The sequence below is a fragment of the Melanerpes formicivorus genome, unplaced genomic scaffold (assembly GCF_026170545.1).
Source record: "Melanerpes formicivorus ecotype bairdi unplaced genomic scaffold, bMelFor1.0.p_v2 SCAF_56, whole genome shotgun sequence".
In the NCBI taxonomy this organism is placed as follows: Eukaryota; Metazoa; Chordata; class Aves; order Piciformes; family Picidae; genus Melanerpes; species Melanerpes formicivorus.
In genome coordinates, this window is record NW_027142408.1 from 803,679 (window position 1) to 817,481 (window position 13,803).

Genomic DNA, 13,803 nt, shown 5'->3' on the forward strand with positions numbered 1-13,803 from the left:
TCCCATTTCTTCTTGTCCTACCATCTCCTCTTGTCCTACCATTTCTTTGTGTCCTACCTTTTCCTCTTGTCCTACCTTTTCCTCTTGTCCTACTGTTTCCTCTTGCCCTATCATTTCCTCCTGGTCTACCCAAAGGTCCCTTCTTCAAAGAACCACCCAAATACATCTTTGGGTTTCTCTAAAGGTGGCAGTAAACCTAAACCCCACAGACCACAAAGGGAAGGAGATGGGGAGGAGGACTAGAAGACTATGAAGGAAACACCCATGTTCTCACTGCCCAGGGTCCCACACCCCCAGCTCACCACCAAGGCCACATCAGAGCCCCCAGCCCTGCTGTTGGAGGGAAATGTTGGCTACCTGTAGTGGAGGAGTTGACCTTCTGCAGTGTAGTCCCGATAAATGTCGTAGTCTTTCTCAAACACTCCGGAGGGCGATGAGCTGCAACACAGCAACAGTGAACAAAGGGTTACCCATGGTGGCTACCATCTCTCCATGTCCTTAATCATCTCCTTCACTTTAGGACTCATGAAGGTGCAGCCACAGAGATGAATGATGACCAAGCCCTCCATGGTCGTGTTCTCCAGCTTAATTTGAACCTCTCTGAACACCACATTGTCCCTAAACCACTCCTAGCTGTGAGGAGCAGCTGGAGACATGCCTGGATAGATCATGGTTTTGTCCCACCCATGGTCCTTTCCATGTGCAGCCCTTCCTCATGCCTCAAGCACGACCTATGGGTCACAAGAGCGATTTCTTGCTCCTCTCAGAGGAGACAAGCCCCAGAAAAGCCTTTTTGGGGCACATTTTTATCTACCATGGTGCAGTTGGTTACTTCTGAGCATACTCCCAGGAGATGGAGAAGGTCACAGCACCAACAGCTACCAACCTACTCCAAGAAACACCTTACATGATTGGAGAAACACGGATAAAACCATACAAAGGTGCAGGACAGCATCTAGACATTACCTCTTGGACCACCACCAGCTTAAAGTCTCTCCTAGAAGAGCAAACCCACCCTTGCTCCATGTTCACTTTGCCATCATGCTTGGCCAGCGACCTAGAGCCATGCCAAGACCTTCCAACAAGAGATGGAACCATGAATTAATCTTCATCTAAGGACAACACCTTCCATTATTGTTTGTTCTGGTCCTTATTTGCTTGATGAGCACAGAAAAAAGGTCTAATTTTTGGCCTTCATGGTGGAGATGAGCCAAAAAGAGGAGGCATGGAAGAAATCAGGAGACATTTGCCCCACCTTGGAAAAGAAGAGCAAACATCTGGAGAAGTAAGGTGGGTTTGAGGAGTTTTGGGAGGAAAGAGCACTAAAATCTCCCCCCACTGTGCACATGAAGAGGTTCAGGTTCATAAAATTCAGACCAGATGTTAGCTTCAGAAGAAGAAAACTGGGAAAAAAACAAATCTTCTTAATAGGATTGGCCACCAAAATTGTGCTCCAGCGAAGGGCAATCAAATTAAGCTCCTGTCAAAGCTAATGAGACTTCTGAGCCCTCAAATTATGGCTGTGGTGAGGAGCTTAATCCCTTTTTCCTCTTGAGTGCACACGAGAGAGAATTTCTCCTCCTGCTCCTCCCACTCTCTGACACCAGGTGTCTTCTGAACAGGAAGGCACCAGCTGCTGTGGCTCCAAGATCATAGAATCAGAGGATTGTTTGGGTTGGAAAAGGTCTTAAGTTCGTGGAGTCCAAGCATTAACTCAGCACTGCCAGGTGTGGCCGGTTGACGTTGCCCCCTTAAGAAAGGGAATATGGTGGACGGAAGTTGGTAAACGGAAGGAATAGTCTAAACTAATTTCATTGGACGAGTGGGAGGAAGCACTTTTCGGAACTGGGAGTGAACTGGACATTTCCAGCACTTCTCAGTCAGTCTTGCTTCCGCCTCTTCTTCAGGCAACAGCTTTCTGTCCTGGGCTTTCTGCCAAGGCCCCGGCCTTGAAAACAAGATACCAGGCCTGTATACTAACTCCCTTCCAATTAACACGAACTGCTTCTAATTTTTTTTTCCTCTCTTCCCTTTCTCTTTCTATCCCATTCTGGGGAAAAGGGGGGAGAGAGGGGAGAGCGGAGGTGGGGGACCCCTCTGCCGAGAGGGGTTACTCTCATTTCTGTGTTACTCTGTTGTATATCTTTGTATATATTGTAGATATTGTAAATTTGTAAATATCTCCCTGCAAACCCTACATCGCTTTGTAAATATAGCTCCACTGCTTTGCTAATTCAGCTTGCGAGTTTTTTTTCCTTTCCCTTCAATTTTTTTTTTTCCCTTTTACTTTACAAGGGGGAAGGGAGGAGGCTTCTCAGCCTTATCCTTCCAAACCCACCACATTTTTTTTATTGGCGCCCAACGTGGGGCAGATAATTAGTTTAATTTATTATTTGATTGATTTAGTGTTTTCCAGCTGAATTAGCAAACATGAAGGTATTGTGGTTTGTGGAGCGATTATTCTTTTCACTTTTTGGGGCTCTGATTTACAGGTATTGTTTGGGTTTGATTTTGGATTACCTGGGTAAATATTTGGTGCGGACAATTTATATGTGGGTTATGTATAAAGTTAAATTATGGTATGGAAAATGTATTAATTTATTATGGCCAGTGAGATACAGGAATGTTACCTCCACCACTCTCCCAATTGAGATAAAGAGTTTTAAGATTCCGCCTGAGGAGACAGTAACTTTAGGTGATGCCTGGGATCCAAAGGTGATTTATGTGATGTGTATAATTCTGCTGCTGGTGATAACTAATGTGTTTTCTCTGTATTCCTTGTGGCGAGAGAAAAAGGTGTCCAGGGCGTGTTTTGTTATTAAAACTAGATCAAAAAGAAAACGCCGTGGCTCTCGATCAGTCCCAGAGTCATCTAGTGACGAGGACTGTGGAGAACCTGTGTCAGTTAAAAAGAAGGCTAAAAAGTTAATTGGTAAGGCAGCTCTAAATGACTTTGCTGATTCTAGCAAGCAGCCAAGGGCATCGGCTGGTATCAACATGGCACCTACTCCTTCTCCTTCTTCTTCTTCTCCGTCGGCCATTAATGGAGCAACGTCACTTCCACCCACTCCCTCGGTGGGACCGGAAGTCACTGCCCCAGCAGCTGATTTATCTCAGGACCTGTCAGCTTCCATTAAGGTGGCTGTAAATTCAAACACAGCTCCAGTTAAGGTGGCTCCTTTAAAGACTAGAGCTGCAAAGGCCCAAGATGGAGAAGAAGAGGTAGAGACTGATCCTGGTGAGGGGCCCTCTACTCTAAAAGATCCTGCTCAGGAGGAAGAGAAGGTTTGTTTTAAAGATCTAGCTAACCTAGTGAGATCAAAGCAGGATAGAGATGAAGCTAGGAAAGCAGCTGGCAAAGGTGGTTCTCAGCTTAAAGAGATCCTTAGGAGAATGACAGCAGGATTTTACGGACAAAGAATTCAGGGAGATGAAGATGAAGATGATATTACGGACTGTTCGTCACCACGGGAAGAATTGAGAAATGTCCGTAAAGATTTCACCAGGGCAGATAAGGAGCCAGTTCTAGCTTGGCTTAGTAGGTGTTATGATACAGGTGCTTCAGCTCTAACAGTTGGAGACAAGTCAGCAGCTCAGTTAGGAACTCTCTCAAGGGACAATGGAATAGATAGACATCTAGGCGAAGCTCTCGGTAAGGTTAATCTGTGGATACGCCTTTTAATAGCGGTTGCCCTGAGATACCCTTCCCGAGATGATCTTCCCTGGAATCCTAAACCCTGGACTACCATAGATGAGGGAATTAAGCGCTTGAGAGAATTTGCTGTTAGAGAGCTACTCTATGGTGAACATGAAACTCTGAATCCTGATGACGTTCCTGTGGGTATTGGTCTTGCTAAAAAGATCATCAAACTTGCTCCTTCTAATTATGCAAACATTCTGGCAAGCAGAATTGTGTCAAGAAGTTATGGTGGAGCTTCTCCTACGGTTGGCCAATTCAGTGATCAAATGAGACAATTGGAGGATAGCATGACACGTGGTTCTTTGGTTTCAGCCATTGAAACTTTGTCTGGAAAAATTGAGAATTGCATGAAGGATCTGAAAAATGAATTTAGAAATTCCATATCCCAATTGGCACAAAGGGATAGTTTCAATTCTTCCTCCAGGTGGATACAAGTCTCATCTGTGAGGAATACACGTCCTCCAAGGAGGTCATTCCAAAACAGGATATTCCAAAACAGGTCATTCCAAAACAGACCGCCAAGGCAATCACGTAGAACTATTTGGATAACTCTGCGTGATCAGTTTGGTGAGAACATGAACCGCTGGGATGGCCAACCAACTTCTAATCTTTTCAGGAGACTGAGGGAATTGCAAAGTGGCAGAACCCGAGGTAGCAATACCAGAAGGGTAGCTGTTACTTCCACAGTTCCCCAGAACGACTCTTATGGCTCCAACAGTGGCTCCAGTTATAACATGCAAAGTTATAACCCTGCACAATATGTGCAATGCACATGTGCGCATGTTCCCCATAACTAGGGGTGCCCTGCCTCCCGCCAGGGGGAGGAGAGGGATAACAGAGATAACAGAATCTATTGGGATGTGTACATCCAGTGGCCTGGCACTTCACAATTTCGGAAGTACAGGGCCTTGGTTGACACAGGAGCTCAGTGCACCATAATACCATCAAATTATCAGGGATCAGAGTCTATAACTATTCTGGGAGTCACTGGTGGATCTCAAGAGTTAAGTAAGGTAGAGGTTAATATAAGTTTAACTGGTAAACAATGGAGGAAGCATACAGTTGTGACCGGACCTGACGCACCTTGTATTTTGGGAATTGATTTTCTGAGAGAAGGGCGTTTCAAAGACCCTAGAGGTTACAAATGGGCTTTTGGAGTAGCTTCAATAGAAATTGATGGACAAAAATTGAAGCTGTCTGCCAGACCTGAACTTTCTGATGAATCTGCAGTTGTGGGACAACATAAGATACAGGACATTAAATTGCCGGTTGCTTCTCAGACTGTGCACCACAGACAATACAGAACCAACCGTGACTCTTTGTTGCCCATTCAGAATCTGATTCGTCAGTTGGAAAGTCAGAAAGTCGTCAGCAAAACTCATTCACCTTTCAACAGTCCAGTGTGGCCTGTGAGGAAGCAGAATGGAGACTGGCGTCTGACAGTAGACTACCGAGCCCTAAATGAAGTAACACCACCTATGAGTGCAGCAGTACCAGACATGATGGAGCTACAGTATGAGCTGGAATCCAAAGAGGCCAAATGGTATGCTACCATAGACATTGCTAATGCATTTTTCTCTATTCCCATAGCAGAAGAATGCAGGCCTCAGTTTGCTTTCACCTGGAGAGGAATCCAGTACACTTTCAACAGATTGCCAATGGGCTGGATCCACAGCTCAAGCATCTGTCATGCAGTGATCCACGATGCTCTGGAGAAAGGATGTGCTCCAGAACACATCCAGTTCATCGATGATATTATCGTCTGGGGTAAAACTGCTGAGGAAGTCTTCGAGAAAGGTAACAAAATCATTGACATTCTTCTGGATGCAGGTTTTGCCATCAAGCGAGACAAGGTGAAAGGACCTACCACAGAGATTCAGTTTCTGGGAGTGCGGTGGCAGGATGGACGCCGACACATTCCAGTGGATGTGGTAAATAGAGTCTCTACCATGGCAAGTCCCACAAACAAACAAGAGACCCTACGTTTCTTGGGGATAGTGGGATTTTGGAGACTGCACATTCCTGGATACAGTCAGATTGTGAAACCTCTGTATGATGTGACTCGAAAGAGAAACCATTTCCACTGGGGACCTGAACAACAAGCAGCCTTTGACCAGATAAAGCAAGAGGTAATTCAAGCAATGGGTCTGGGACCTGTCCGAGATGGTCCAGACATTAAGAACATTTTGTACACGGCTGCAAGTGACAATGGTCCAACCTGGTGCTTGTGGCAAAAAGCTCCAGGTGAGACACGTGGACGACCTCTTGGTTTCTGGAGTCGAGGTTACAGAGGTTCAGAGGCTAACTATACTCCAACAGAGAAAGAAATTTTAGCTGCCTATGAAGGAGTAAAAGCATCTTCTGAAGTGATTGGAACTGAATCACAACTTCTTCTAGCTCCCAGATTACCAGTTTTGAATTGGATGTTCAAAGGCAAAGGATCCACACCACATCATGCCACAGACTCAACATGGTCTAAGTGGATGGCTCTGATAACACAGAGAGCTCGAATGGGAAATCTTGAAAGACCTGGTCTAGTGGAGGTGATCTCAAGTTGGCCTGAAGGTATCAACTGTGCTAAACCTCCAGAGGAGAAAGTAACTCGTGCTGAGGAAGCTCCTCCTTACAATGACCTTTCTGATGATGAAAAGAAATACGCTTTGTTCACAGACGGTTCCTGTCGTCTTGTTGGAAACAAGCGAAGGTGGAAGTCTGCAGTGTGGAGTCCAACACGCCGAGTTGCAGAGGCGAAAGACGGAGAAGGAGAATCCAGTCAATTCGCAGAGGTAAAAGCTGTCCAGCTAGCTCTTGACGTAGCTGAACGTGAGAGATGGCCAAAGCTTTATCTCTACACCGACTCATGGATGGTAGCCAATGCTCTATGGGGTTGGCTAAAGAACTGGAAGAAGAGTGGTTGGCAGAGAAAAGGAAAACCCATTTGGGCAGCCAACCTGTGGCAGGACATTGCTGATCGAATCGAGAGAATTCCAGTGAAAGTGAGACACATCGATGCTCACATTCCTAAGAGCAAAGCTACTGAGGAACAGCAACACAACTATCAGGCAGATCTAGCTGCAAGAGTTTCTCAAGTAGACATGGACTCTAATCTTGATCTCGACTGGAAACACCGAGGTGAGATATTCTTAGCTCGGTGGGCTCACGATTCGTCAGGACATCAAGGCAGAGATGCAACATACCAATGGGCTCGTGACAGATCCATAGACATTTCCATGGATGCTATCACGCAAGTCATCCATGACTGTGACATTTGTGCTGCTATTAAGCAGGCAAAACGACTTAAGCCCTTGTGGTATGGTGACAGATGGTCCAAGTACAAGTATGGTGAAGCTTGGCAGATTGACTACATCACTCTACCACGTTCTCGTTCTGGTAAGCAATACGTGCTTACTATGGTAGAGGCAAACACTGGATGGTTGGAAACTTATCCAGTTCCACATGCAACTGCACGCAACACCATTCTCGGTCTGGAGAGACAGATCCTGTGGAGACACGGAACTCCGGAGAGGATCGAGTCAGACAACGGAACTCATTTCAAGAACAACCTTGTAAAGAGCTGGGCAAAAGAGCACGGTATTGAGTGGATATTCCATATTCCCTACTATGCACCAGCTTCAGGGAAGATTGAACGCTACAACGGTTTGTTGAAGACCACTCTCAAAGCCATGGGAGGTGGATCTTTGAAAAACTGGGAAAAACATTTAGCACAAGCAACCTGGCTGGTAAATAGTAGAGGTTCAGTGAACAGAGCTGGACCTGCACATTCAGATTTGTTACGGAAAGTAGAAGGTGATAGAGTTCCTGTTGTTAGAGAAAAGAATCTGTTAGGTAAAACTGTTTGGGTATTTTCACCCTCAGGAGAGGCTAAACCTGTCCGAGGGGTGGTTTCAGCTGAAGGTCCGGGTCACACTTATTGGGTAATGCAAGAGAATGGTGAAATTCAGTGTATTCCACAAAGAAATTTAACTTTAGCTGAAAGAGGTTAATTTCGAACTGTTGTACAGCTACATCGCGTCCAGAGGAAGAATCAACGAGGAATCTACGGTGCACGAACCCTGAGATCCCTGAGAGCCCTGAGTCAACTAAGAGACCCTGAGAATCCCTGTTTCCCTTTTCTTCGCTTCGTCGGTGAAGAAATGAACTGTTTTCCATTTTTCTCATTTTCTGATTTTCTTGGACTTTTGAATCATCTACATCTGAGCATAGCCGGAATGGACTATGAACTTTACTCACGAACTGTAAATATCATTTTGGATTGGATGGACAGTATGAACAGCCAATGAAATTGTTTAGAAGGGGTGGACTGTGGCCGGTTGACGTTGCCCCCTTAAGAAAGGGAATATGGTGGACGGAAGTTGGTAAACGGAAGGAATAGTCTAAACTAATTTCATTGGACGAGTGGGAGGAAGCACTTTTCGGAACTGGGAGTGAACTGGACATTTCCAGCACTTCTCAGTCAGTCTTGCTTCCGCCTCTTCTTCAGGCAACAGCTTTCTGTCCTGGGCTTTCTGCCAAGGCCCCGGCCTTGAAAACAAGATACCAGGCCTGTATACTAACTCCCTTCCAATTAACACGAACTGCTTCTAATTTTTTTTTCCTCTCTTCCCTTTCTCTTTCTATCCCATTCTGGGGAAAAGGGGGGAGAGAGGGGAGAGCGGAGGTGGGGGACCCCTCTGCCGAGAGGGGTTACTCTCATTTCTGTGTTACTCTGTTGTATATCTTTGTATATATTGTAGATATTGTAAATTTGTAAATATCTCCCTGCAAACCCTACATCGCTTTGTAAATATAGCTCCACTGCTTTGCTAATTCAGCTTGCGAGTTTTTTTTCCTTTCCCTTCAATTTTTTTTTTTCCCTTTTACTTTACAAGGGGGAAGGGAGGAGGCTTCTCAGCCTTATCCTTCCAAACCCACCACACCAGGTCACCACGAAACCGCAGCCCTCAACACCACATCTACACTGCTTTGAAAGCCCTGCAGGGATGGGCACTCCACCACTGCCCTGGGTAACCTGGGCAAGGGTCTCACCACCCTTAAAGTTGATAATTTCTTCCTCATATCTGATCTAAATCTTCCTCTTCCAGTTTAAACCCATCTCCCCTTGTCCTGTCACCTCAATCCCTGATGAAGGCTCTCCCTATCTTCCTGTAGCCCCTCCTGAAGCCCTGGAAGGCCACCAGAAGGTCCCCCTGGAGCCTTCTCTTCTCCAAGCTGAACAATCCCAATTCTCTCACCTTGGCCTCACAGCAGAGGGCACCTAGCCCTCAGATCATCTTTGTGGCCTCCTCTGGTCTTGCTCCAACATGTCATGATGCTGGACCATCTTGTCTAGACTGTGCCTGTGCCAGATGATCCTTGAGGTCCCTTCCAACGTTATATTCCAGGGTTCCTTCAGGGCACAGGTTACCTCCTTTGGGTTGGAACAGACCTTTAAAGGCCACCTAGTCCAGCTCCCCTGCAGTCAGCAGGGACACCTTCAATCAGAACAGGTTGCTCAGAGCCCCACACAACATGACCAGAAATAGTTCCAAGGATGGGGCATCTCCCACCTCTGGGCAACCTGGGTCAGGGTCTCACCAACCTCAGTGTTAAAATGTCTTCCTTTTCCTCCCAGGATGCTGTTGGGTTTGGCCTTTGTCAAAGAGAATTCACAAAACCTTGGCTTAACCCCAGCAGCTTCTTGGGGTGGCAGGTGAAGGGCAGAGGACAAACGCTCCCCGAGAAGCTTGGCCACCAGGAATCTAACAAGATGTCTGCTTAAATATTCAATAGCTGGCAAGCCTACTCCTGGCTCTCCAGCCAGCTCCATGCCTGCTGCTTCCATCAGCTCTTCATTCATGCTGAAATCTCAGCAAGTGACTTTTAATGACCCCCTTGTCTTGGAAAAGCAAGAGCAGCCAGCTTGGCCACCCCTGGGGCTGTGTAACCACCCACAGATCCCTGTAGAGATGCCATGATTTGCTTCCACCACGCGGCTGCTGGGCATTGATGTTGACTCCAGGCCAAATCTTTGCTGTCCTGCATCTCCATGGGGTGGAACCGCTCAGCCATCGCCTCCATCCTCGGTGGAGATTGTCCAAATGATGCTGAGCTGGTGTGGAACAGGGCTAATTACTGCTGAGGGGAAATGGAGCCCCTCGAGATGAAGGCAAGGAAATGAAAGTTGGATGAGAGGGGAGAACTGCTGCTCACCTCCTCCAACCAGCTGGTGTGGAGGATGTGACACAGAATTCCTGCATGGTGGGGGCTGGAAGGGACGTCTGGAGATCATCCAGTGCAGCCCCCCTGCTAAGGCAGGGTCACCCACAGCAGGCTGCCCAGGTGGGTTTGGAATCTCTCCAGAGGAGACTCCACAGCCTCTCTGGGCAGCCTGCTTTGGGACTCTGTTTTCCTTCAAGACAAGTTGCTGCTGCTGGAACCTCCTGGCTTCCAGTTTGTGCCTGGTGCCCCTTGTCCTGTCACTGGGCACCACTGGGAAGAGTCTAGAGCAGGTTGCTCAGAGCCCCAAACAACTTGACCTGGAATGGTTCCAGAGATGGAGTATCTACCACCTCTCTCACCTCTGACTGCAGGAGGCTTGTACTGGATGACCTTTGAAGGTCCTTGCAACCCAAAACATTCTATGATTCTGTGACCTGGAGGAGTATCACATTGGGAGCTGCCTTTCACCTCCAGCCTCACTTGAAGCTGGCAGCATTTGCATTTTCCCCCAGTGTAAGCCTTCTTCCAGCATGGAGCTTCTCCCTTCAGGTAGTTGTACAGAGCATAAGGTCACCCCTGAGCCTCCTCTTCTCCAGGCTAAGCAACCCCAGCTCCCTCAGCCTCTCCTCATAGGGCTTGTGTTTCAAACCCCTCACCAACTTCGTTGCCCTTCTCTGGACATGTTTCAGCAAGTCAACCTCCTTCCTAAACTGAGGGGCCCAGGACTGGACACAGGACTCAAGGTGTGGCCTGACCAGTGCAGTGCACAGGGGCAGGTGATTCCACGCTCCCAAGTTTCCTTCTGGCATCTTCAGCACAGGAACCTCTGGCAGAACAGGAAGTATCTAGTAAACTAAACCCCTGTAAATGAAGTTTGATGCTCTCCTCCTGGCACAGGAAGTGACCTCCTTTCACCTCAGGCTGGAGAGGAGACCTGCTCCGATGTCTCAAAAAGAAGGGAAAGTGGTGGGACAGAAATAGCAGGAGCTGGGTGGCAGGCCCAGGAATAGAAACGAAATCCCAGCTCCTTAATCCTCTGCCGTAATCATCGGCCCACAGGGTCCTCATACTCTTAATTACAGCCAGGCTGCTCCTCCAAGGCCAGGGCCAGGGCTGGTTTTTCTTGCTGCTTACGTAACCTGTATTTTGGGTCTCACCGCCTCCGTAAGCTGCAGTAGATGAGCATGGCCTAATCCCAGGGTCCTGCTCAACAGCAGGCAGGGGAGAATCGGAGGAGAGGATGTTAGAAAGGAACAGCACCTGATTTCAGCTCATGGAATTGTGGAAGTGTTTTGGTGGGAAGGGATCTTTACAGTCATGGAGTCCCAACCGTTAACCCAGCACTGCCAGGTCCATCACCAAACCACGGCACTCAGCACCACATCTTCATGGCTCTGAAACCCCTCCTTGGATGGGGACTCCATCACTGCCCTGGGCAGCCTGGACCAGGTCTTGACACCCCCTTCCATGAAGAAATTGTTCCTCATGTCCAACCTAAACCTCCCCTGGGACAGCTTGAAGCTGTTTCCTCTTGTCCTGTAACTTGTTCCTTGTGAAGAGACCAACCCCCACCTGGCTCCAAGCCCCCTTCAGGGAGTTGTTGAGAGCCAGAAGGTCTCCCACCTGCCTCTAACCTCTATTCCTCCAGGCTGAACAACCCCAGGTCCCTCAGCTGCTCCTCACAACTTCTCCAGACCTTCCTCCTTTGTTGCCCTTCTCTGGACACGCTCCAGCCCCTCAATGTCCTTCTTGGAGAGAGTGGTCCAAAATGGAACCCATGATTCATGGTGTGGCTTCCTCAGGGGACAATCCCCTCCTGCTCCTGCTGGCCACACTCTTGCTGATCCAAGCCAGGATGATGCTGGCCTTCTTGGCCACCTGGGCACACTCTGGCTCACCTCCAGCCACTGTTGAACAACACCCTCAGGTCTTTTCCCACCAGGCAGTTCCTAGCTACTCTGCCCCCAGCCTGGAGCATTCATGAGGTTGTTGTGACCCAAGTGCAGGATCCAACACTTGGCCCTATTGAACCTTATCCCATTGGCCTTGGTCCATTGATCCTACCTGGCCCAGTCCCACTGCAGAGCCTCCCTAACCTCAAGCAGATCAACACTCCCACCCATCTTGGTGTCAGCTTGATACACATCAAGGTCACAAGATGAGTTTCTGGGAGTCAGCTAGGATCAAGACTCCTAACTGCAGCGGTGCTGGACTAAATGACCTTCAAAGGCCCCTTCCAAACAAAAGAGTTCAGTGATTCCATTCATTTCTCTAGACCCTTGGGCAGAAGACCCACCACCAATCACAAAGCCCACCCAGCAGCGGTTCAACACTTGAGTTTCTCCTAAGGAGGTGAGCAGAAGCATCTGTGAAACTATTAAATCCTCTCTCCATACTTAAGAGGAGGTGACAACTGTTGGCAAGCTACAGCAGGTGATCACAAGGGGTCACTCATGCAGCATCCACGTGGATACCCAGCGGCAGAAACGCTGGTTAACCCCATGAGTTCTGTGATCCTCAAGACCTGCTCTGAGGTACCATGAGAAAGGCAAAGGAAGTCATGCATGGAGCAGACTGTTTCTCTTGGAAGGGACCTACCAACAACCCTCTAGCCCAACTCAGTTGGCTCTTTGACCACTTGGAGAGCTAGATGTATAGAATGGTTTGGGTTGGAAGGGACCTTGAAGATCATCTAGTTCCAACTCCTGCCATGGGCAGGGACACCTTCCACTAGACCAGGCTGCCCAAGGCCTCATCAAGGCTGGCCTTCAACATCTCCAGAGTGGGACTCACAAAGCTGGCCTCAGTTGATGGTGATGCCAAGCATCAGCAGATGAGAATCTTGTGTGGAGAGAAAGAGTGCTGGGCTTTGGTTGTGGTATGGGTGGGAACGACCTCAGCTAAGCTGGTGGCAGAGAGGAGCTGTGGGAAGGGGAGGGTCTGGGAGCTGCGGCTCTGAGCGCAAGCTCCGTGCGAGGCGCAGCCTGCTGGCAGCGCCTGGAGGCGCCCAGAGGAGGAAGCCTGACCTGCAAAGTGATTTCCTGCAGAGGGCTCTTGGCTTTAATTACAGTCTGCAAGCCCATTCCCACCCAGCCTCCCGTGCTGAGGCCCATGTGAACCCTGATGGTTCCAATTAGCGTCCTCCCCTGTCTGGCATCTGACAAGGCTCACGGAGCTGAAGGTCTGATGGAAGCAGCAGCAGAGTGTGACTCTGGTGGGGGATGTCTGGCAGTCATTAAAGCACCAAAAAACCCTCAGAGCAACTCAGCTGGGTGGGTTCAGCTGCTTCAAAGGGGCTGTCTGGAGATGGGAACAGGAATCAGAGAATCCTTTTGCTGGGAAGAGACCTTTAAGATCATCAAGTCCAACCATTAACCCAGCACTAAACCATGGCCCTCAGCACCACATCTACACAGCTTCTCAATCCCTCCAGGGATGGGGACTCTACCACTGCCCTGGGCAGCCTGGGCCAGTGTCTCAGAACCCTTTCTAAGAAGAAATTGTTCCTCATGTCCAACCTAAACCTCACCTGGCACAACTTGAGGCTATTTCCTTTTGTCCCATCACCTGGGACAAGACAGCTCACTCCTCAACTTGCTCCAGCCTCCTTTCCAGGAGCCAGAAGGTCTCCCCTGAGCCTCCTTTCCTCCAGCCCCAGGTTCCTCAGCTGCTCCTCACAGGATCTGTGCTCCAAAACAAGCCTCCAAACCAACCTCAACTCTTCAGGAATATCTGAACTGGAGAATTGTCATGTCAAGAGGAGACCTTAGACATTGTTCAAACAAAGCTCTGCAGCAGAGATGTGCTGAAGGTTTATCTTCAGCCTTCTCATCACTCTGAATGTCCCCCCAAAAGACCAAGCCTGAGGTTTGGCTTCCAGGACT

At 48.4% G+C, this 13,803-nt stretch overlaps 1 protein-coding gene across 2 annotated transcripts in view; it reads right to left on the reverse strand.

Moving 5' to 3' along the window:
* Positions 1-13,803, reverse strand: part of ARHGAP39 (Rho GTPase activating protein 39) — a 107,447-nt gene that overhangs the window by 15,767 nt on the left and 77,877 nt on the right. For both annotated transcript variants that reach the window (XM_068161128.1, XM_068161127.1), the window contains exon 3: positions 358-438. In XM_068161128.1, coding sequence (XP_068017229.1) covers positions 358-438 — 81 coding nt within the window. The remainder of the gene's footprint in view (positions 1-357; positions 439-13,803) is intronic.